This window comes from Puma concolor, chromosome D1 (genome assembly GCF_028749965.1).
Source record: "Puma concolor isolate L17-30 chromosome D1, mPumCon1.1.hap2, whole genome shotgun sequence".
NCBI classification, from domain to species: domain Eukaryota; kingdom Metazoa; phylum Chordata; class Mammalia; order Carnivora; family Felidae; genus Puma; species Puma concolor.
The window spans coordinates 8,785,725-8,806,995 of record NC_141676.1 but is presented as its reverse complement, the minus strand read 5'-3'; the positions used below and the strand labels follow the sequence as shown (position 1 = coordinate 8,806,995).

Genomic DNA, 21,271 nt, shown 5'->3' with positions numbered 1-21,271 from the left:
CACCACTGTCCTTAGGGGAGGCTGGCTAGAAAATAGGAGAGAGGAGGAAGTCAGGACTGCTGAGCCCCATTCATATGCTTCCTTGCCTGACCATGGTCAATGGGATCTGCATGGAGTCTAAGTGGCTGACTGGTGGGTTCAGCCATTCTAGGAAATGGGCAGAGTCAATGGGAACTGATGTGTGACAGCTCCGAGGAAGCAGGATGTCCTTATTCTTGCAGGACGGTAGGTCAGGCTCTCTTATACAAAAACGTATTCCGGCAGCAGGGAGTTTGCTCAAGGAAGGCCCCAAGGACTGTCGTGGATCTAGAGTCAACTGCTGAGCCTTTCTCATGGGTCTGTGGCTCATGGTTTCTGCTTCTTTCCGTATGGACCTTTTATCAGTCAGGGTCTCCACAGGGAACAGATTGCAAGCTCACTCTGGCTAATTGAGGTGAGTTTAATAAAGGGACTGTCTACAAAAATGTGGGTAGAGTTGAAGGAACACACAGGGGCTCACCGGTTCTCTAAGCCGCGCGCGCGCGCGCGTGTGTGTGTGTGTGTGTGTGTGTGTGTGCGCGCGCGCGCGCGCGCGCGCGCGCGCGTTTTGGAAGGAATGGGGAAATGGGAAGGAGGAGTGCAGTGATCTGTTTTCTCACACCTGGAGGGAGCGCTGCCTTCTGGGCTCTGATTTTGGCTGCTTCATCTCTAAACTACCTGCCGGCATGGGGTGGGTGTTCCCCTCCGTTAATGTTTGGTGAACGAATGGCTGCATGAAAATCTGGAAAGCCCGAATATGCAAGTCTTGGGGTCAGACATCCTGAATTTGAATCCTGGCCGTGAGTGACCCTGAAGTGACCTCAACCCTCTGAGCCTGGAACCTCATCTGTCAACGGGGACAATAAATCTTGCTTGGTGGGGAGGAGAGGGCGGGGCCTCGCGGATTTCCCGCCCACGACAGCGATGCCCAATTGGGTCCGCGGAGAGGGCAGAGTCCCGCCCACTTCGCTGGGGCAGGCCCGGAAGCAGAGTTGCTGCGGCTGTGTGCTTCCGGTTGGTCCAGAGGCGCCGCCGTCCCGGCGGTAGTGGATTCGGCTGCTGTCCCGTCCGCCTTGGGAAGATGTTCTACCACGTGAGCAGAGCACGGGGTGGCGGCGAGGGCAGGGTCGAGAGGAGGAGCGAAACGTGGCGCCGGGACGAAAGGTTGCTCCTCACCCCGGGTCGCTGCCGCGCCTTGCTTGGTCTCCATCCCGTTTTCCCTGCAGATCTCCCTGGAGCACGAGATCCTGTTGCATCCGCGCTACTTCGGCCCCAACCTGCTCAACACGGTAAAGCAGAAGCTCTTCACCGAGGTGGAGGGGACCTGCACCGGCAAGTGAGTGCTGCGCCCTCCGTGCCACCTGATCAGAGGCGCGTGTGGCGCCCGAGGCTTGCAACCTCTCCCCGGGTCCTACTCATCCTGCGAGGACCTGCCACCTACCCTGGGGAACCCTCTCACCCTCTCAGGCACCCCAGGCAGTCAGTTGCTTCCTTGCTTTGGGTTCCCACGGCGCCCTCTGCAAAGCTGATCATGAGACTTCCTCACTTCAGCTGAGATTGTTCATTCATTTATTCCGCAAACGTTTCTAAAGCTTCTGCCGTCTGCCAGGTTGTGTGTTGGGCTCTGGGAACAATGCAGTGAACGAGATAGAATCAAGCCAGCTCTCATGGAGCTCACAGCCTAATCATTGTTCCTGTGTCTGTTCTCCTGTGGTTCTGCTGGTTTTCTTTCTCCCACATGACCAGGGACCTGGCCTGGCACATCTCTGGGCTCTGCACATAAGGGCCTCTCACACAGTGATGAATGGGCTGGGATGAGCCCAGGGCCATGGAGTATTTGGCCTCTCTCATCAGAATAACCACATGCAAGTTCCTGAGCCTCATCTTGTCCCTATAGAATCAAGACTGGGGACAGGCCTGGGAATGTGTGTTTTAAGAAGTTCCTCTTAGGTGATTCTAAGGCATCCCGACGATCGAGGTCTCTTGGCTCAAGGATTTCAGCCTTCTTGGACACTTATTGTGAAATTATTATGAGAGCAGTGTTTGGCATTTTGAATTTTTTTTTCAACGTTTTTATTTATTTTTGGGACAGAGAGAGACAGAGCATGAACGGGGGAGGGGCAGAGAGAGAGGGAGACACAGAATCGGAAACAGGCTCCAGGCTCCGAGCCATCAGCCCAGAGCCTGACGCAGGGCTCGAACTCACGGACCGGGAGATCGTGACCTGGCTGAAGTCAGACGCTTAACCGACTGCGCCACCTAGGCGCCCCTGTTTGGCATTTTGAATACTGATCAGTATCCTGTCTTCTCTTAGTCATTAAGTTCTGGGGTCGGGGTGTCCTCTACTTCCCTTTGTGCTCTTCTCCAACCCCCAGGCTCACTGACTTGTTGCAGATGGTTTTAGAGGCTCTTACACACACGGTGCCTTTCTTTTTCCCATGCTTGTAGGTATGGCTTTGTGATTGCTGTCACCACCATTGACAATATTGGTGCTGGTGTGATCCAGCCAGGCCGAGGCTTTGTCCTTTATCCAGTTAAGTACAAGGCCATTGTGTTCCGGCCCTTTAAAGGGGAGGTCGTGGATGCTGTTGTCACTCAAGTCAACAAGGTGAGACTATACATAGCGGAGGCAGTTGGGTGGCCGCTCAGAAGATGTGAGATGGGTTCCAACTCCTCTTGCTAACTCTGTGACCTTGGCTGAGTCAGTCTGTGCTTCAGTTGCCTCACCTGTTAAATGGTACAGTAATCTTGTGCTGTCTCCGTCCGGGTCATGTAAGTCAGCCTGAGTAGTCAACAATAGCACAGCCTCCATTCGTGGAGTACTTACTGTGGGCCAGGTAATGTGCAAAACCTCACGATGACTGTGGTGGGTGCTTTTATCCATTTTTATTTTCTTTCTTTATTTATTTCAAATGTTTAATTTTGAGAGAGAAGGGGGAGGGGCAGGGCAATGGAGACAGGATCCAAAGCAGGCTCCGTGCTGACAGTGCAGAGCCCGATGTAGAGCTCAAACCCATGAGCCACAAGATGATGACCAGAGACGAAGTCAAGAGTTGGATGCTTAACCTACTCTACTGAGCCACCCACGTGCCCCATCCCTTTTTATAGAACCTTAAGCTTGGAGAAGTTAAGTCTACTGGCCAAGGTCATGTGGTCAACAAGTGTTCAAATTGTGGACTGACAAGTCCCAGGCCTTGGCTCTTTACCACATTGTTTGCTTAACTTCAAATGAAAGCTTGAGGGCCATGTGGGTGGCCCAGTTAAGCGTCTGACTCTTGATTGCAGCTCAGGTCATGATCTCAGGGTTCATAGTTTAAGCCTGGTGTTGGGCTGTGTGCTGACAGTACGGAGCCTGCTTGGGATTCTCTCTCTATCCCTCCTTCCCTTTCTCCCTCTCTCAAAATAAATAAATAAATAAATAAAATTAAAGGGAGCGCGCCTGGGTAGCTCAGTCAGTTAAGCATCTCACGTAGGCTCAGGTCATGATCTCACTGTTCGTGAGTCTCGCATCAGGTGAACTTGAGCCCTGCTTCGTGTGAACCCCGCCTCCCCCCCTGCCCTGTCTCCCTCTCTGTCTCTGCCCTTTGCTCACTTGTGCCTTCTCATAAAAATGATATGAAAATAAGTAAAGTGAAAGCTTAACAGAAGAGAGACCAGAAAACAAATGATACAATCCAGAGTGGTTTCAGGACATGAAGAATATTAGGAATCAGACAAAGATGAGGACCTTAGAAGACATGGGGGGGTAAAAGAAAAAGCAACATCACTCATTGCCTTTTAGGTTGGACTCTTCACAGAAATTGGACCTATGTCCTGCTTCATCTCTCGGCATGTAAGTCTGGGCGTGCTGGGGGTGCCAAGGAGGAGAGACACCCATCATGACCATCTCCAGAAGGCACCCCTGTAAAGCACTGACCCAGTCTGGCTTTCCTTTCAGTCCATCCCATCAGAGATGGAGTTTGATCCTAACTCCAACCCGCCATGTTACAAGACAATGGATGAGGTGAGTAGGGAGGAAGTCAGTGGGAGGGAGGAAGAATGAGCCCTCCAAGGGATTTCGGCGTGAGGGGTATCTGAGTATACTGTTCCTCTTCCCCAGGACATTGTGATTCAGCAGGATGATGAGATCCGCTTGAAGATCGTGGGGACCCGAGTGGACAAGAATGACATTGTGAGTCCCTTGCCTGTCTTCCTGCCTGTACCAGGCAGAGCTGGGAGCTGTTGACTTCTTACAGCTCCTGGGGATGTTGTGCTCTCTTCTGCCAGGAAGAGGGGACGGGTGGGCAGAAGGCCTGGGACTGGGCTTAGAGGATAGTTCTGTGGTTGCCAAGACTTTATGTCCTTTTCACCTTCCCCCCTACAGTTTGCTATCGGCTCCCTGATGGACGATTACTTGGGTGAGTGCCTGATCACGCATCCGGGGCTGTTGCCTGGAGAAGGCACAGGTGTATGGAGGTGGGGGGGTGGATGTGGGACGTAATGCCCGAGTCACAGATGAAAGGAACTCTCATGCTGTCTGCTTGGAAGATGCAAGACACGTGCCCTGTGGGATGGGAAGTACATGGTAATGGCCGCCCCCAAGCTGCCAGCTTGACTGATGTGCTTTTCCTGTTCTTGCAGGGCTTGTGAGCTGAGCACCGGGGTGTGCTGCTTCGTTTGGTCCTTATCTAGGAGATGTGACTGTCATGTTTCCCACGTTGTCCAGAGGCCCAGTCTGGCTGCTGTGGGGAGGCAAAGAAGGTTCCTTGTCCCCAGAGTTGCGACTCTGCAATTCTAACCATAAAAGTTCCTTGTTCTCATGGAAGTGTTAGCTCCTTTCTTCGGTCAAAACAACTCTTTTTTAGAAAAGGCTGGGGGCCAGTTGCTCACTTGCCTCTCTTTTGGTGGCCTGATGCCTCAACTAGCCTCAGCTACGCAGGGGACCTGACTAACCCCTTGTAGAGAGCTAAAGTTGACCTCATTGAAGGAAGGGCACTAAAGTTAGGTCTTCAGGTTGCTGCAAGTGATACTGTCATTAGAGTCACTCCGAGTTCCAATCTGGTTTCAGGGTATTTGGCCTTCCCGCACCCTTAAAACTAACCAAGGTAAAGCTGGGAACTAGGGGAGAGGAGATCCTGGGTAGGGAGAGGTGAACAAGAAGACAGTGATGACACAGAATGGGGGGGGGGGGGGTGGCAGGTCCCAATCCTTCCTAGGATGAGTCACAAACAACAGAAGCCTTTACTTGCTAATCAGTCACTAAACTGAACCAAAGATGTGGAAGGCTTCAAAATGTCAGGGTAACACAGCAGAACTCCATGAAATGACTATAAGATTAAACAAACATGCTACCCTCCCTCACGGTATGCTCACACTCTGCTTTTGTAATATTTGTGTGCCTTGGAATGCCCTTTCCTAGCCCGTTGGGTTGCTGCCTGCTAATCTAGCAAATCTCCGTCAATTCTTTCTTTCTTGCTTTTTTTTTTTTTTTTTTTTTTTTTGAGTAAGCCTCACGCACAGCAAAGAGCCCAACTCGAGGCTTGAACTCACGACCCTGAGATCAAGAGTCAGATGCTTAACTGACTGAGCCACTCAGGTGCCCCTATAATTATTATATAATGCATACAAAGCAGTGATTATCAACTAGGGTGATTTTTGCCGCCAGGGGCATGTGGCAATGACATTTTTGGTTGTGACAGCTGGGTCCTGGATGGTACCGCCTTCTAGTGGGTAGAGGCCAGGGATGCCACTAAACACCCTACAATCTGTAGGATATCTCCCCCCCCCCCCCGCCCCCGCCAGCAAATGATTATCTGGTCCCAAATGTCAATCATGTCAAGGTCTAGAAACTCCGATATGAAGCAGAATAGTGGCTGAAACATGGTAAAAAAAAAAAAAAAATGGCCTTTGAATGTGGTTTCCTTCTTGCCATTAGCACTCCTGGACAGGTAGAAGCTCTAACATTTGCACCTCTACAGTGGACCACAAAACATGCTGTTTTGTTACTGTCTCCTGTCTCCTTTCTATTTCTTTTTTTTTTTATTATTACATAATCTTTACACCCAACTTGAGGCTTGAACTCCGACCCTGAGATCAAGAGTCGCACACTTGACCCACTGACCCGGCCAGGCACCCCTCATTTTTTTGTTTTTTATCAGGTAAAGATTCAGTTGAGATCATTGTAGATTTGCGCGCATCCCTCTCATTTTTGTATCTCCAGCTCTTGGCACTGGGCCAGGTTTTCCAAGCTTGTTGAATCTGGGAAAGTGTGCTGGATTAGCAATGAATTTTCCCATGGAAACCACGTTAAAGTCATGTTACCATTTCAGTATACGGTGAGTTGATTACTCAGGCTGTAGGGATTTCCCCTAGGCTGTAAACAGCATGTGTCTCACGGAGTAAAATTCTTCCCAAGTTCTCAAATGGAACCACTCATCCGTTAATTGTGTTGGGGATAATCTGGAAGTAACACCAGGCCTACAAGGAAGTGACTGATGGACAGAAGTGGCTTGTGGAACATGAACATGTGGGTGCTGGTGAGGACGTGGGTGTGGCACCTGCCAAGAAGGTGTGTGCTGTGTGGAGAGGGGATTAAGTGCGGACGGTCTGGAGATGGTCTCCAAGCCTCTTCTTTTTAAGGTTTGTAACTGAAAGTTACGGCCCCTTAAAAAGGTCACAGGTAACAGGAGTATCTGCCTGGTAATGCTAATTTTTTTAAAAGATATTTTATTTTCGGGGCGTCTTGGCTCAGTTGGTTTAGCATCTGACTTTGGCTCAGATCATGATCTTGCGGTTCGTGAGTTCGAGTCCCATATCGGGCTCACTGCTGTCAGCTCGGAGCCAGCTTTCGATCCTCTGTCCCCTCTCTCTGCCCTTCTCCCACTTGTGCTCTCTCAAAAATAAAGAAAGCATTTTTAAAAATACACATTTTATTTTTGATAGCAAGAGAGCGCTTGAGCAGGGTAGGGGCAGAGAGAGGGAGACAGAGGATCCAAAGCAGGCTCTGAACTGACCGCAGACAGCCCAATGCGGGACTTGAACTCATACTGTGAGATCATGACCTAAGCTGAAGTTGGCTACCTAACTGACGGAGCCACTCAGGTGCCTAATGCTAAATCTTTTACACACATTGCCCACAACAGTTCCACGAACTGTTCTGTTGGTCCACTTGATAGCTGATAAAACAGATTAGAGAGACGAAGGGTAATGCCAAGGGTACACAGCTAGTGAGTGGTGGAGCTTTGTTTTGTTTTTAAACTTGTCAGTCTGCCTTCAAAGCCATCCTAGCTCTTTTTGCCAGGCTCTAGGTGGCTGGGGAGTGAGTGGGACCCACCTTTCTCCTATCTGTGGTCATGTGGGTCTCACTACTGCTCTCGTTGGCCCCTGCCTCCACTCGAGGCTGGGGGCAAATGGGCCCCAAAGTGCTTGAATACGGCTTTACTATATCCCTCAGGCCCCTGGGCCTTCTGTCATTGTGTCATGCCTTTGAGCTTGCCAATGGCTGTCCAGACTAACACCTCAGCAAGGAGAGCTGCCAGCAGCCCAGATCCTGCCGAACTGACCTCAGACTCAGGATGGTGGAGGAGGCCCTGCCGCTTCCCTTTATGCAGAGGTGGGCAGACACTCCAGTGTTCAAGCACAGTACTGACACTACAGCAGATGTCATACTGACTATAACTGGAAGAGACTCAGCAGGGTCATAGTCTCCTTAGGTGGTGTTGCCATGGCAACCTCCACCACATCCATCTGGCCTTCCCAGCTCTAGCCTGGCAGGATCTTTTTTAGAGGCAGCAGCATCTTACCCTGAGAGGGAGGAAGGGCGAGGATGTGTACATTCACGCTCCTCCGCAGAAAACTCCTTTCTATAATGAATAGCCCACTGCAAACGACCTCATTTTGAATGAACATAAAGGAATTAATTCACTGTCTGCCTCCTGATGTGTACAAGAAGGTTCAACCTCAACTCTGCCAAGTGCTTTCACAGACATCATCTCAATCTACAATAACCCTGTGAAGTGAGTATCAGTACCCCATTTTGCACTTGGGCGAAAATATGGTTAGGTAATTTGCCCCAAAGCGATGGTAGAATTTGAACCTAGGTTGGTCTGACTCCAAATACTATCCGCAACCCACTAAACCCACTTGTTTCTGAATTGAGAGCTGTCCAAGTTTAGGAAAGCATGTGCGTGTAAAGTGGGCAAGGAAATCGAGGCAGGTTAGGGGTTATAGTTGGCTTACTGAGGAAGGGTGCCGTAATGAGCACAGCCCTGGAGTCTGTATTTTGCACGTGAGCTTGTCCCAGTGAGAAGACTCTTCTGCCCAAAGAAAATACCTAGTGGGAGCCCCAACAGTCCTGCAGGTGATGTTGGAGAGGTAAATTGAGCCCCACCAAGTGGGCAAGAAAACTAATTTACACACCAAAGTTTAAAGCTTCGCTGCAGTCACATAAATGCAAAAGCTTGGAAACTCAAAGTGCAGACAAGATCAAAAGAATAGAGACGCTTTCCTTGACAATACGCTTTTAAAACATACACAAGGGCACTTGGGTGGCTCACTCCGTTAAACGTCTGACTGCAGCTCGGGTCATGATCTCACGATTCATGAGTTCAAGTACCGCATGGGGCTCTGCTCCCGGCTTAGAGCCTGGGGCCTGCTTCAGATTCCGTGTCTCCCTCTCTCTGCCCCTACCCTGCTTGCAGTCTCTCTCTCTCTCTCTCTCTCTCAAAAATAAATAAACAAAACACAAAACATACACAAAACCATACATACCAACTCGCAAAACACCCAAGAGCTGTTGCTTTAAGAAGTCCGACTCTTCAGCCTCACGTGACCCCCTGCGCCCAGATTCTTTTACAGCCCCTTAACAGAGGCCAATCGCGAGGCGGGAAGCTTGAGGGTGGGCGGGAACTTCGCAGGACGCTCGCCGATTGGTTGTGCTCCTGGAGGGCGGGGCCTGAGCTCAGAGAGAGGGAATTAGGGTGAGCAGGGTGAGTGGGAGCTGCCTTCGCCGCCACCGCCGTCTGGGTAGCCGCCTTTGCCGCGCCAGAGCCTTCAGGTGAGCAGGCCCTCGCAGGCCCAAGGACTCTCCGTCCCGCTGTGGGCCCCGCACTGACTAGCCTTAGCGCCGGCTCCGCTGGGGGCCCGCCCCCTTCGCTGACCACGTGACCCAAGTTCGGTAACCCCTGACCTCCTCCACCCTACCCCAGCACTTCTGGATCTGGGATGAAGGGAGGCTGGGTGGGAGGATGCGCTCCCCCGACGCCCGTGGCGGTCAGTTCCCACGCCACTTTACCAGTGTGGCTAGTGGCTGGGGATGCAGAGGGGAGGAGATTGAGGAGGGGGAGACCTTGGTCAGAGCCAGGACTTTGTGGGTCTTAATATAGGCACATAATAAGGAAAGCCCTTTGCCCGTGGGCAGGACTTCATGCTCCCATTTTACAGGCAGGGAAACAGAAACTTCAGAATTATCCATTGGCGGGCCTCCAACTCCAGTCTTCGGGCTGGAAATCCAGGCCTTGTCCCTCACACAGCCTACCGCTCTGATGACTAGGAACAGGAGTTGAGTCCCTGCTGCCTACTTAGTGCTCGCTGGATGTTCTTGGACAAGTCATTTAACATTTAACCTCTCTGAGCCTTGATTTCCTTGGCTGTGAAATAGACACGATACTTACATAACATCTATCTCATTGTTACTGAGAATAAGATGAGGTATAAGCCATATAAAGCACCTAACTGTGTGCCTCAGGCATAGCATGTGCTTGGGAAAAATAGCTATTCTTTATTCGGTTTTGCAGCAAGTGTTTATTGAAGGAGTATTATGTGCTGACCCTGTGCCGGACTCTGGGGATGCAAAGGTGAGCAAACTGGCATGATCCTAGCTGGGCATGGAGCTTACAATATAGTGGGGAGGTGTTATCCACACAGTTACACAATTGTATAGTTACCAACTGTGATAATCGCTTTGAAGGCCAAGTACTGGGACATTGTGGAGGTCTGAGAAGACTTCCCTGAGCAAGTGACATTTGAACTGAGATCTGAAGGAGCCACTAGGAGCTCACTAGACAAAGAGATTGGAGGTGGAGGAGGAGGAGAGTGTTTCACCTAGGGGAAAGAGTGTACGAATGTCCTGGGATCAGGTGTTTTGGGGGAAATGGAAAGCGGCCATGGCGGGAATGCAGAACACAAGAGGGAAAGAAGTGTTGCAGAAGTAGATGGATACGCAGGGCTTTGGAACCATGGTACAGGTTTGTTCTTTATTCCAAAGGCAATGTGGAGCCACTGGGAGAAATGCAGGGGGCAGGGTTAGGGACCTGGAGGTTTTTGGATTTAGGGACCTGGAGGTCACTGGTGACCCAGAAGCACCTGGAACTGGGCCTTGCTGCCTGTGGTGCTGATGCCTCACTTTGGCCCTAGTGGGCCTGCCCTCTCATTGTGGTGTCCGTCACTGGAATCGTTCATCAGTTGCTGTTTTTGTTGGGTTCTTATTCTGCCATATCCTGTGAACGGAAGAGCAGGTTCCTGCTGTTAGACCTCTAAGCCAGACTGGGGAAGATCAGACACATGGGCAAAAGCCCAGCTACTAAAAGCCTGACAATCCCTAATGGCATATGGCGAGGAAGACCTTAAAAGACAGACTGGATTTGCCTTAGCAAAGAGGAGGGGTGGGGGCTTGGAGTAGAGAGGGAGACGACCAGCCTGAGCACTGGTGGTGGAGCACAAGGCAGGCTGGAAGACTCTAGGCTGGTCATACTGGGAGGAGGGATCAGCTTGAATAGCTGGGGGGATTTGGGACCAAGTACAGAATGTCAAGCTGGGAGCCGCCTGGGTGGCTCAGTCAGGTGAGCGTCACGGACTTCAGCTCAGGTCACGATCTCACGGTCGGTGAGTTTGAGCCCCGTATGGGGCCCCTTGCTGGCAGTGTGGAGCCTGCTTGGGATTCTCTCTCTTTCCCTCTGCATTTCTCTCTCTCTCTCTCTCTCTCTCAAAATAAAGAAAGAAAGAAAAATGTCAAGCTGGGGAGTTTAGACTTTCTTTTAGAACCAGTGTGGAAGTACTAAAGATTTCTGAGCAAGGGAGTGTCAGGATACAAGTAGTGTTTTCATCAAGACTTAGTAGATAGTGGTGGTAGCAAGAATCAGAAGGAAGAAAACATGACTTTTTTTTTTCTTTTTTGACGTTTCTTTATTTTTGAGGGGGGCGGGCAGAGAGACGGGGACAGAGGATCCGAAGCAGGCTCTACGCTGACAGCAGACAGCCCGAGATGCGGGGCTCAAACTCACAAACTGTGAGATCACGACCGGACCAGAAGTCAGACACTTAAACGATTGAGCCATCCAGGCGCCCCTGAAGTTTTTATTTGTAACTAAGCATGGTAACATCTTCCATCATCCCTTTGGGTGGTGTTCTGGTCCTTGGCTTTTTTCATACACCGTCTCGTTTTGGCCTCATGGCAACCCTGTGAGGTAGGGAGGGCGGTGGTGATTGCCTGTATCTTACAAGTCCGGACACCAGAGCACAAGCTGATGACCAGGGCTCTCAGTCACATTCACTCAGGAGGTGGTAGATCATGGCTGGGACCCAGTTCTGTGAACCCCCTGAGGCCAGGCACTTTCTCAGGCATCCCTGTTGTCTGACCCAGCTCGTCTGTTTCTTGTTCTTAGCTTCAGTTTCCTCGCCTGGACGCTCCGAGCCTCTGCGGCTCCTTGTTCAGGGATTCTGGAACAATAGCAGCGAGACTGGTTCAGAAGGCCTTGAAGTCGGGCTCCTGGGCCCTGAGGGAGACTGGGTGGCTTCTCAAACCTTCTCTCCTGGCTCCCAGCTCCGTCGGGGCCATGTCCGAGCGAGAAGAGCGGCGGTTTGTGGAGATCCCTCGGGAGTCGGTCCGGCTGATGGCGGAGAGCACGGGCCTGGAGCTGAGCGATGAGGTGGCGGCTCTTCTCGCGGAGGATGTGTGTTACCGTCTCAGAGAGGCCACCCAGGTACGCCCCCCTCGCTCCCTGCACCCCTCCCAGCTCCCCTTATTCTCTCCTTGATGGCTGCCTCCCACAGGGATTTATTACACAGCTGTATTTGCGGCACCTGCTCTGAGCTCTGAGGGACAGAGGCGGTCCTTGCCCTCTCCGGAGCTCCCCTTTCAGCCAGTGGGCTTCTGGCAAACAGAGTGCTGGCTGGGCATCGTCCCCCCATTGCCCCCCTTCTCAACAGCCCCGCCAGGCAGGCCAGGCAAGTTCACACTCACATCCTGCGTGTGAGAAACTGGGTCACAGAGAGGGAACGTCACGTGGGGGACGCTGTCCGCACCAGAGCAGAGCCAGATTCTGGGCTTCCTGGTGTCCTCTTTGCCTCCTCCCCAGGCTGTCTCTCTTCCCCTGGGGACTCCATACCCCCTTCTCCCTGTCCCCTGACTTTGTTCCTCCCCTCCCAGAATAGCTCTCAATTCATGAAACATACCAAACGGCGGAAGCTGACTGTCGAGGACTTCAACAGGGCCCTCCGCTGGAGCAGCGTGGAGGTGAGTTGAGCGCGGGCTGCACAGGGCTCAGGTGGCACGACCCACCCCGTGCCCAGCACAGACCTAAAGACCAAATGTGCACACAGGGGCAGCTCACAGAAACCACAGGGTAGGTGCCCGGGGGCCAGGAGGCTAGGGAAGCCTTGGAAGAACTGGGACTTGAGCCAGGCTTTAAAGGGAGGCTTGGGTTAGGCTAAGCCAAGAGGAGAAGAGGAGACATTCTGGGTAAGGGAGGAGCCTGGGCATAAATGTGGGTATTAGACTGTCCTGCACAGTTGTTGTGGGGCAGGGACTTGAGGGAAGAAGATCATGTTTAGAAGAGAATAGTGTTGGGGTGCCTGGCTGGCTCAGGAGAGCATGTGACTTTTCTTTTTTGGTGGGGGGAGAGCGCAGGCCGGGGAGGGGTAGTGAGAGGGGGACGGAAGATCCAAAGCGGGCTCTGTGCTGACAGCAGCGAGCCCGATGTGGGGCTCAAACTCACCAGCCGTGAGATCATGACCTGAAACGAAGTAGGATGCTTAACTGACTGAGCCGCTCAGGTGCCCCAGCATGCGACTCTTTTTTTTTTTTTTTTTTTAATTTTTTTTTTTCAACGTTTATTTATTTTTGGGACAGAGAGAGACAGAGCATGAACAGGGGAGGGGCAGAGAGAGAGAGGGAGACACAGAATCGGAAACAGGCTCCAGGCTCTGAGCCATCAGCCCAGAGCCCGACGCGGGGCTCGAACTCACGGACCGCGAGATCGTGACCTGGCTGAAGTTGGACGCTTAACCGACTGCGCCACCCAGGCGCCCCCAGCATGCGACTCTTAATCTTAGGGTTGTGAGTTCGTTTGAGCCTCATGTTGGGCCTGGAGCTTACTTTAAAAAAAGAGGGGGAGGGCGCCTGGGTGGCTTAGTTGGTTGAGCGTCTGGCTCTTAATTTCGGCTCAGGTCATGATCTCAGGGTCCTGGGAGCAAGTTATTCTGAGTGAGGAGCCTGCTTGGGATATTCTCTCTCTCTCCCTTTCCCTCTTTCTCTCTCCCTACCCCACCGCCCCTCTCTTCTGCCCACATGCTCACACACGCACTCTCTCTAAAATAAAAAAAAAGTTTATTCAATTTTTTAAAAATGCTTTTTGTTTATTTTTTAGAGAGTGCAAACAGGGGAGGGGCGGGAAGTTGGGGGGCAGAGAATCTGAAGCAGGCTCTGAGCTTTCAGCACAGAGCCCGATGTAGGGCTTGAACTCACTAACCCCAAGATTGTGACTGAAGCCAAAGTTGGAAGCTCAACCAACTGAGCCACCCAGGTGCCCCTACATTAAAAAAAAAAAAAAAAAAAAAAATTATTAAAAAAATATAGTGTTTTCAAAGTTGGGTGAATGTTTGGAGGGCTGGTGGCAGGGGGTTGGGTCTCAGAGCCCGTATGGTTCTGGAAGGACAGACCAGGCTCTACTCCCTGACCCAGTGAGTACTGGATGCTCCAGCCAAATTCCCGGCAATAGGCCTGAAGCCTCAGGCATCTCCCCTTTTCTCAGACTCTTGGATTTCCCTCAAACGTAGGCTCCCTGCCCTGGTCAATAGATTGCCTCTTCCCTCCCTGGATTCAGCCTGCCCTCCGATCCTCTCTTTGCTCAGGCTGTGTGTGGCTATGGATCCCAGGAGGCGCTGCCCCTGCGCCCTGCCAGGGAGGGCGAGCTCTACTTCCCTGAGGACCGAGAGGTGAACCTGGTAGAGCTGGCCCTGGCCACCAACATCCCTAAAGGCTGTGCCGAGACAGCTGTGAGAGGTGACTGCCGAGGTCCTACATGGGGTGGGGACAGGAACTGGGCTGTCAGAGGAGGGGTGGGTGGGGCAGAACTCCTGCATGCGGTGGTGCTACGAGGGGCAGAACCCCCTTAGCTGACCGATCTGTGCTCTGGTTCTAGTTCATGTGTCCTACCTAGATGGCAAAGGGAACCTGGCGCCTCAAGGATCAGGTAAGGGATAGTACGGGGAACAGGCTTTCTGGACTTTCCTTCCTTAGGAGCTAAGGGGGGGGGGGGTGTTCCTATACCTCTCTGCTTCTTTTTTTGTTTGTTTTTAAGTTTATTTTGAGAGAGAGCACAAGCGTGAACAGGTGAGGAGCAGAGAGAGGTGGGGGAGAGAACCTAAAGCAGGCTCCTCGTAGCCAGCGCAGAGCCCAATGTGGGCCTCGAACTCATGAACCGTGAGATCATGACCCGAGCCAAAATTGAGTTGGATGCTTGGAAAAAAAACAACAAAAAAACCCGAGTTGGACGCCTAACTGAGCCACCCAGGCACCCCTGTACCTCTGATTCTTCATCTCACAAGTATTTACTGATGCCCCGTTCTGAGTGGGCACTAGTCCCTGCCCAGAGGGTTCAGATTTGGAGCTATGAGCCCAGACCTGGGACCAGTCATGATGCCGGGTGTTGGATGCTAGCACAGAAGTCTGGGCAACTGGGTTCCCTGAGGGCAAGTGTCCAGGAGGGACTGAGGACTGAGCAGGAACCTGCGTGGCAGAGGACAGGTGGGAGGCACAGTACGGAGCACAGAGGTGTGGAGAGCCTGCAAGCTCAGGGCTGAGCAGGGCTGCTCCGAGGAGTTGGTGGCTGTGCGCTCTGGGAGTCCCGTGTGAACAGGCTTCTGGTGGGGAGGGGAGGGGAGGGAGGGGAGGCGGCAGGTGAGGTTGGGCTGGGCTGACCCTGACCGCCTCCTGCCCATCCTCCCACAGTGCCCAGCGCCGTGTCTTCGCTGACCGATGACCTTCTCAAGTACTACCAGCAAGTGACTCGAGCCGTGCTGGGGGACGATCCGCAGCTGATGAAGGTGAGCGAGTGGACCCGAATTGGGGCACAAAGTCCAGTTTTCAAATCCCCATGGAATTCATTCTTTTTTTTTTTTTTTTTTTTTTTTTTTTTTAAGTTTATTTATTTACTTAGAGCCAGTGTGAGTTGGCGGGGGCGGTGTAGAGAAAGAGGCATACAGAAGGAATCCCAAGCAGGCTCCACATGCTCAGCGCAGAGCCCGACACGGGGCTCGATCCCAGAAAGCAGGAGATCATGACTGAACCCGGAGGAAGAGTCAGACGCCTAACTGACTGAGCCACCCAGACGCCCCCCACAGAGCTCTTTCAGGCCCCTACTTCCTGTCCACTGCACACACCTGATGTGGGTGGGAGCGGGGGTACAGGGCTCTGAGGCCGCCCTCCTCCAGGACCGCCTTGCTCTGCCCACTCCAGCGGGAACTCCTGCTCTCCAGGGAACGGGCAGCTCAGCAGAGCCATTTGGGGGGGACTCGGGTGGTCAGTACCCGCACACCTTGATTCCAGAGCCTGCTCTCTGGGGTGCCTGTTGACTTGGGGCCGAGTGAGGCAGCCACGTTGCGGCTCTCATTTGTGAGGACTTGAGAGGGAGAGAAGGGAAGCGGAAGGAGCCGGGGTCAGGGTGCCCGGCCAGACCTGCTCGGAGAGACCCTGCTGCTTTAGCCTCTGGGACTCCGCAGGCTGCCTGTGGTCAGTCCTCCTGTGTCCAGAGTCGGGCGAGCGTTAGTTTGCTGGTCTGCTCCACCATGTGGCCTCTCGGGGTTTCTATCCTTCTTCCCATGTCTGGCTGTTGCTCCCATTCCTTAGGAGCTTGGCTCCGGTTCCCCAGGCACCGTGCCGATGGGATGGATGGGGGGCCTGGGGGCTGAGCTCCTTTCCCACTAGTCTGCTGTCTGCTCTCGTAGTGCCTGAGCATAGGAGCTTTATCCAGAGGGGTCTGGAGGTCACAGGTAGTGGAGATTCAGGGTTAAGAGGACTTTTCTCATTTACTTAACTCTTTTTTCTGCTTATAAAAGTTATATCAGCATGTTTATTATAGAAGTATTGTAATATAGAGGGGCACCTGGGTAGCTCAGTCAGTTAAGCATCTGACTTCAGCTCAGGTCATGATCTTGTGGTTTGTGAGTTCGAGCCCCGTGTCAGGTTCTGTGCAGACAGCTGGGAGCCCCGAGCCTGCTTCGGATTCTGTGTTTCCCTCTCTCTCTCTGCCCCTCCCCCGTTCATTGTCTGTCTCTTGTCTCTCCGAAAAATAAATACACGTCAAAAAAAAATTTTTTAGGGGCGCCTGGGTGGCTCAGTCGGTTAAACGGCCGACTTCGGCTCAGGTCATGATCTCATGGTTCGTGAGTTCAAGCCCCACGTCAGGCTCTGTGCTGACAGCTCGGAGCCTAGAGCCTGCTTCGGATTCTGTGTCTCCCTCTTTGCTCCTCCCCCATTCTCACTGTCTCCATCAAATAAAAAAACATTAAAAAAAATTTTAAAAAGATTTAAAAAAGAAAGTGAAAGTTTCCTATGGAAACATGTTTTCTCCCCAAGTTTTAACTGTAATTTCTCTAGTATAAACCAAGGTGGTATTATAGTAAACATCTGGTTTTAGAACAAGTGCTTTTCTCAGTTAAAACCACGTTGGCCATTTAGGTTGTGGGCAGTTTTTATTATTACAGACTGTGCTGTGAGTGGGTATGTGTGTAAGTGGGTAACTTTTATGGTGGGTTAAATTTATAGCAGTACACTTGAATAATCAAAGAATATGAACATTTACATTTTTTAAAAATTTATTTATTTTGAGAGAGAACATTTAAATTGTAATACACAAGAAGTAAACTGTCCTCTCAAAAATGTCAGTTTAGGGGCACCTGGGTGGCTCAGTCAGTTGAGCGTCACACTTCGGCTCAGGGCGTGATCTTGCAGTTCTGTGGGTTCGAGCCCTGCATCGGGCCCTGTGCTAACAGCTCAGAGCCTGGAGCCTGCTTTGGATTCTGTCTCTCCCTCTTTCTGTGTTTCTCCCCTGCTCGTGCTCTATGTCTCTTTCTCTCTCTCAAAAATAAATAAAGATTAAAAAAAAAAAAATGTCAGTTTCTACTTGGGGCTGGAGGACCCAGTGCAGTCTGGCCTCTTCCTTTTCAGATCGCTCTCCAGGACCTGCAGACGAACTCCAAGATCGCAGCACTCCTCCCCTACTTTGTTTACGTGGTCAGTGGGGTGAGTGACGCGGCTGGGGCAGGGTGGGGATGGTTTGTGGGGAGATAACCCGGCACCGGGTAGGGCTCATGGCAGGCGCCGTCGCGGCGGTGGGCTCCTACCCGCACCCTCGTGTCCCCCTAAGCGACCCTCTTCTACAAACAGGTGAAATCTGTAAGCCACGATCTGGAGCAGCTGCACCGGCTCCTGCAAGTGGCTCGGAGCCTGGTTCGGAACCCACACCTCTGCCTGGGGCCCTATGTCCGCTCCCTGGTAGGGAGTGTCCTCTACTGCGTGCTGGAGCCACTGGCTGCCTCCATCAACCCTCTGAACGACCACTGGACTCTTCGGGATGGGGCTGCCCTCCTGCTCAGCCACATCTTCTGGTAGCCGCTGGGCCTAGCTGAACGAAGGGTGGGGCTGTCACAGTGCCGAGGGGTTGCGTTCGGGAGCGGGTGAGACGTCTGGCTTCGAGGCCATGCGTTGAGCGGGCAGGGAGCCTCTTCCATTAGAGCTTCCCAGTCGGTGTGCGTCGGCACGCTGGGATTCTAGAGATAGACACCCGATATCCCCAGGGTTGGGCCCTCCGGCCCTTCAGGTAGCCTTCACTCCCCCTTAGCCTTCCTTGTCCACTTACCCCAGTGCGCCCCGGCCGGAGTCCAGTTTAGGCTGCCCTGTGCCTCATTCTCCTCTCTGACTGAATGCCGCTCCCGTAGGACACACGGGGACCTTGTGAGTGGCCTTTATCAGCAGATCCTGCTCTCCCTGCAGAAGGTGTTGGCAGACCCTGTGCGGCCTCTCTGCTCTCACTACGGGGCTGTGGTGGGGCTGCATGCCCTCGGCTGGAAGGTGAGGACCCCGGCCTTTCCCACACACAGAGCCGGAAGAGCTCCCATTTGTAATCAGAAAAATAGTATTTGTGTGTCTTTTATCATGAAAATGGTATATGCTTGGGCCGCCTGCATGGCTCAATTGCTTAGGCATCTGACTCTTGATTTTGCCTCAGGTCATGGTCTCAACGGTTCGTGGGCTTGAGCCCCACATCGGGCTCTGTGCTGACAGCATGGAGCCTGTTAGGGATTCTTTCTGTCTCCCTCTCTCTCTGCCCCTCCCCTGCTTGCTCTCTCTCTCTCTCTCAAAATAAAAATAAATTAAAAAACTAAAAAAAAAAGGTATATGCTTGCTGTTGCCGTGTACCGAGCTCTTGCCTTAGGCCCCACTATTTGATAGCTTGCCTTTCTGTGTATAAATGTCTTATCCTTTCAAAAGTTCTACATGGCAGGTATTAGTATATCCCCACTTCATAAATTCCTGGCCATTCTCTGTTAATCATCTTAAGGAACCACCCCTCAATTCCTCTTGTATTGAGGGTTTGTTTTTGTTTTTTTAATGTTTGTTTATTTTGAGAGAGACAGAAGGAGCCTGAGTGGGGGAGGGGAAGAGAGAGAGGGAGAGAGAGAATCCCAAGCAGGCTCAGCACGGAGCCTGATGCGGGTCTCCACCTCACAGACTGGGAGATCATGACCTGAGCCAAAATCAAGAGTTGGGTGCATAACAGACTGAGCTACACAGGCATTCCCTTGTTTGTTTTTCAACGTTTATTTATTTTTGGGACAGAGAGAGACAGAGCATGAACGGGGGAGGGGCAGAGAGAGAGGGAGACACAGAATCGGAAACAGGCTCCAGGCTCTGAGCCATCAGCCCAGAGCCTGACGCGGGGCTCGAATTCACGGACCGCGAGATCGTGACCTGGGTGAAGTCGGACGCTTAACCGACTGCGCCACCCAGGCGCCCCCCCTTGTTTGTTTTGATAAGATCTCAGACTGTCTTTGTAAATGTTGGCACTGTGTCTTTTTTTGTGGTTAGATATTTTATTTAACTACTACAGTTATAGAATTATTTAAGCTCTTATACTTGAGTCAGCCGTAAGTTGTGTTTTTCTCGGAACTTGTTGATTTTTTTAACGTTTTCAAATCCTCAGGCTGTGGATGCCTAACCAAAGAACTCTTAACGCATCAAAGCCTGTAACAGATGTCACATCCTCTGTGAAGTCTTTTTTTTTTTTTTTTTTTTTAAATAGAATGTGCAAGAGTGAGAGGAGTGGGTGGAGGGAGAGGGAGGGAATGTTAAGCAGGCTTGTGACCTGAGCCAAAATCAAGAGTCCGTCGCTTAACTGAGCCACCGAGGCCGTCCATCCTCTGTGAGGTCTTAATTGCTTTCCTCAAAATTAATCACAGGATTAAAATCATATAATCAGATTTATTAACAGCCTCTGATCGGTTGTTTGTTTTTGTGCAGGTGGTCTGAACGGAGTCCCAGTGTACACTTAAGCAATAGTACTTGCCTGTTGACTGTATACGGTTAACAGTTGGCAAATTAAATTTGTCTGTTAGCAATGGGCATTACCTATATCCTCTAGCCCTTGTCATACATGTCAGTGATAACAGGGTCACTTTACGTGGTCTTTGTACCTGACCTTCATTCTCAGGGCTTAGCCAAGGCTTGGGCATACAGTGGGTTCCAAACAAATGTTGGCTGAATATGCCAAGCTGAGAATTTCCTGTCAGAGGTAAAAGTACGGCTTCCGTGGGCAAGGGTACTTGAGAGGCAATAAGCAACAAGGTGCTTAGTGCATTCCCTTTTCCCTTCCAGGCAGTGGAACGAGTACTCTACCCACACCTGTCCACTTACTGGACAAATCTGCAGGCTGTGCTAGATGATTACTCCGTATCTAATGCCCAAGTTAAAGCAGATGGACACAAGGTCTACGGAGCCATTCTGGTGAGTGCCTGCCCCTTCCAGTCTCCCTTCCCTGGCGTGAGCTCAGCAGCTCACCTGCCTTAACTTTGGAAAACTCGATGGGCCCAGGTTCCTCCTAGTTCTTGCCTATCCTAGTCCCTCTGCTCTTACAGGTGGCCGTGGAGAGACTGCTGAAGATGAAGGCCCAGGCGGCAGAGCCCAGCAAGGGGGGCCCAAGCGGCAGGGGGTGCCGGCGCTCGGACGACCTGCCCTGGGACAGCCTTCTCCTGCAGGAGTCTCCCTCCGGGGGCAGCGCGGAGCCAGGCTTTGGGTCTGTCGTCCCGCCGCCGCCAGGAGGCGCGGGGCCGGAGGATCCTTCCCCATCGGTGACCCTGGCGGACATCTACCGGGAGCTGTACGCCTTCTTCGGTGACAGCTTGGCCACCCGCTTCGGCACGGGCCAGCCCGCGCCCACCACTCCGCGGCCGCCCGGGGACAAGAAGGAGCCGGCGGCCGCTCCGGACTCGGTGCGGAAGATGCCGCAGCTGACGGCCAACGCCATGGTCAGCCCGCAGGGCGACGAGAGTCCCCGGAGCGGCGGCCCCGCGGCGGCCTCCGCGCCCGCCGCCTCTGAGAGCAGGCCGCTGCCGCGCGTGCATCGGGCGCGGGGGGCGCCCCGGCAGCAGGGCCCCGGCGCCGGCACCCGCGACGTCTTCCAGAAGAGCCGTTTCGCCCCGCGCGGCGCCCCCCACTTCCGCTTCATTATTGCCGGGCGGCAGGCCGGGAGGCGATGCCGCGGGCGCCTCTTCCAGACCGCCTTCCCCGCGCCGTACGGGCCCAGCCCGGCCTCCCGCTACGTGCAGAAGCTGCCCATGATCGGCCGCACCGGCCGCCCGGCCCGCCGCTGGGCACTGTCGGACTACTCGCTGTACCTGCCGCTCTGAAGCGGCACTGACCCCCCCGCAGCCCCGCCCGCCGGCCTCTGTAAATAAAGCCCCTGTCGGAAGTGACGTCTGCGCGCTCGTGGGTCGCGCCGGA

The 21,271-nt window shown here is 52.6% G+C and overlaps 2 protein-coding genes across 9 annotated transcripts; both read left to right on the top strand.

The window, feature by feature from the left end:
• Positions 1-964: 964 nt before the first annotated feature.
• POLR2G (RNA polymerase II subunit G) lies at positions 965-4,817 on the top strand. The gene is made up of 8 exons (XM_025915576.2): positions 965-1,111; positions 1,245-1,354; positions 2,467-2,626; positions 3,800-3,850; positions 3,956-4,021; positions 4,118-4,189; positions 4,382-4,415; positions 4,639-4,817. Exons 1-8 carry the CDS (start codon positions 1,100-1,102, stop codon positions 4,650-4,652), a joined length of 519 nt encoding a protein of 172 aa, XP_025771361.1. The 5' UTR covers positions 965-1,099; the 3' UTR covers positions 4,653-4,817.
• Positions 4,818-8,944: 4,127 nt separating this feature from the next.
• On the top strand, positions 8,945-21,243 carry TAF6L (TATA-box binding protein associated factor 6 like). Of its 8 annotated transcripts, none has more exons than XM_086677145.1 (12): positions 8,945-9,052; positions 9,792-9,851; positions 11,816-11,975; positions 12,427-12,508; positions 14,125-14,275; positions 14,415-14,465; positions 15,224-15,318; positions 17,390-17,515; positions 17,660-17,880; positions 18,211-18,343; positions 20,147-20,275; positions 20,407-21,243. In XM_086677145.1, exons 3-12 carry the CDS (start codon positions 11,917-11,919, stop codon positions 21,175-21,177), a joined length of 1,818 nt encoding a protein of 605 aa, XP_086533271.1. In that variant the 5' UTR covers positions 8,945-9,052; positions 9,792-9,851; positions 11,816-11,916; the 3' UTR covers positions 21,178-21,243. The 8 variants fall into 8 exon arrangements, with proteins under 8 accessions (XP_086533271.1, XP_086533266.1, XP_086533269.1 ...); XM_086677140.1 differs by having other exon boundaries at positions 12,422-12,508; XM_086677143.1 differs by having other exon boundaries at positions 11,658-11,975; positions 12,422-12,508.
• The last annotated feature ends 28 nt before the right edge of the window (positions 21,244-21,271 follow it).

Excerpts from the sequence above, each read along its gene's own strand:
- TAF6L (XM_086677138.1), top strand. The coding sequence starts at position 9,220 with ATGAAGGGAGGCTGGGTGGGAGGATGCGCTCCCCCGACGCCCGTGGCG. Across the intron at positions 9,852-11,657 it reads CGGACTCTGGGGATGCAAAG|CTTCAGTTTCCTCGCCTGGA; the intron begins GTGAGCAAACTG and ends TCTTGTTCTTAG. Across the intron at positions 14,276-14,414 it reads TGCCGAGACAGCTGTGAGAG|TTCATGTGTCCTACCTAGAT; the intron begins GTGACTGCCGAG and ends CTCTGGTTCTAG.
- POLR2G (XM_025915576.2), top strand. Across the intron at positions 1,355-2,466 it reads GAGGGGACCTGCACCGGCAA|GTATGGCTTTGTGATTGCTG; the intron begins GTGAGTGCTGCG and ends CCATGCTTGTAG. Across the intron at positions 2,627-3,799 it reads TTGTCACTCAAGTCAACAAG|GTTGGACTCTTCACAGAAAT; the intron begins GTGAGACTATAC and ends ATTGCCTTTTAG.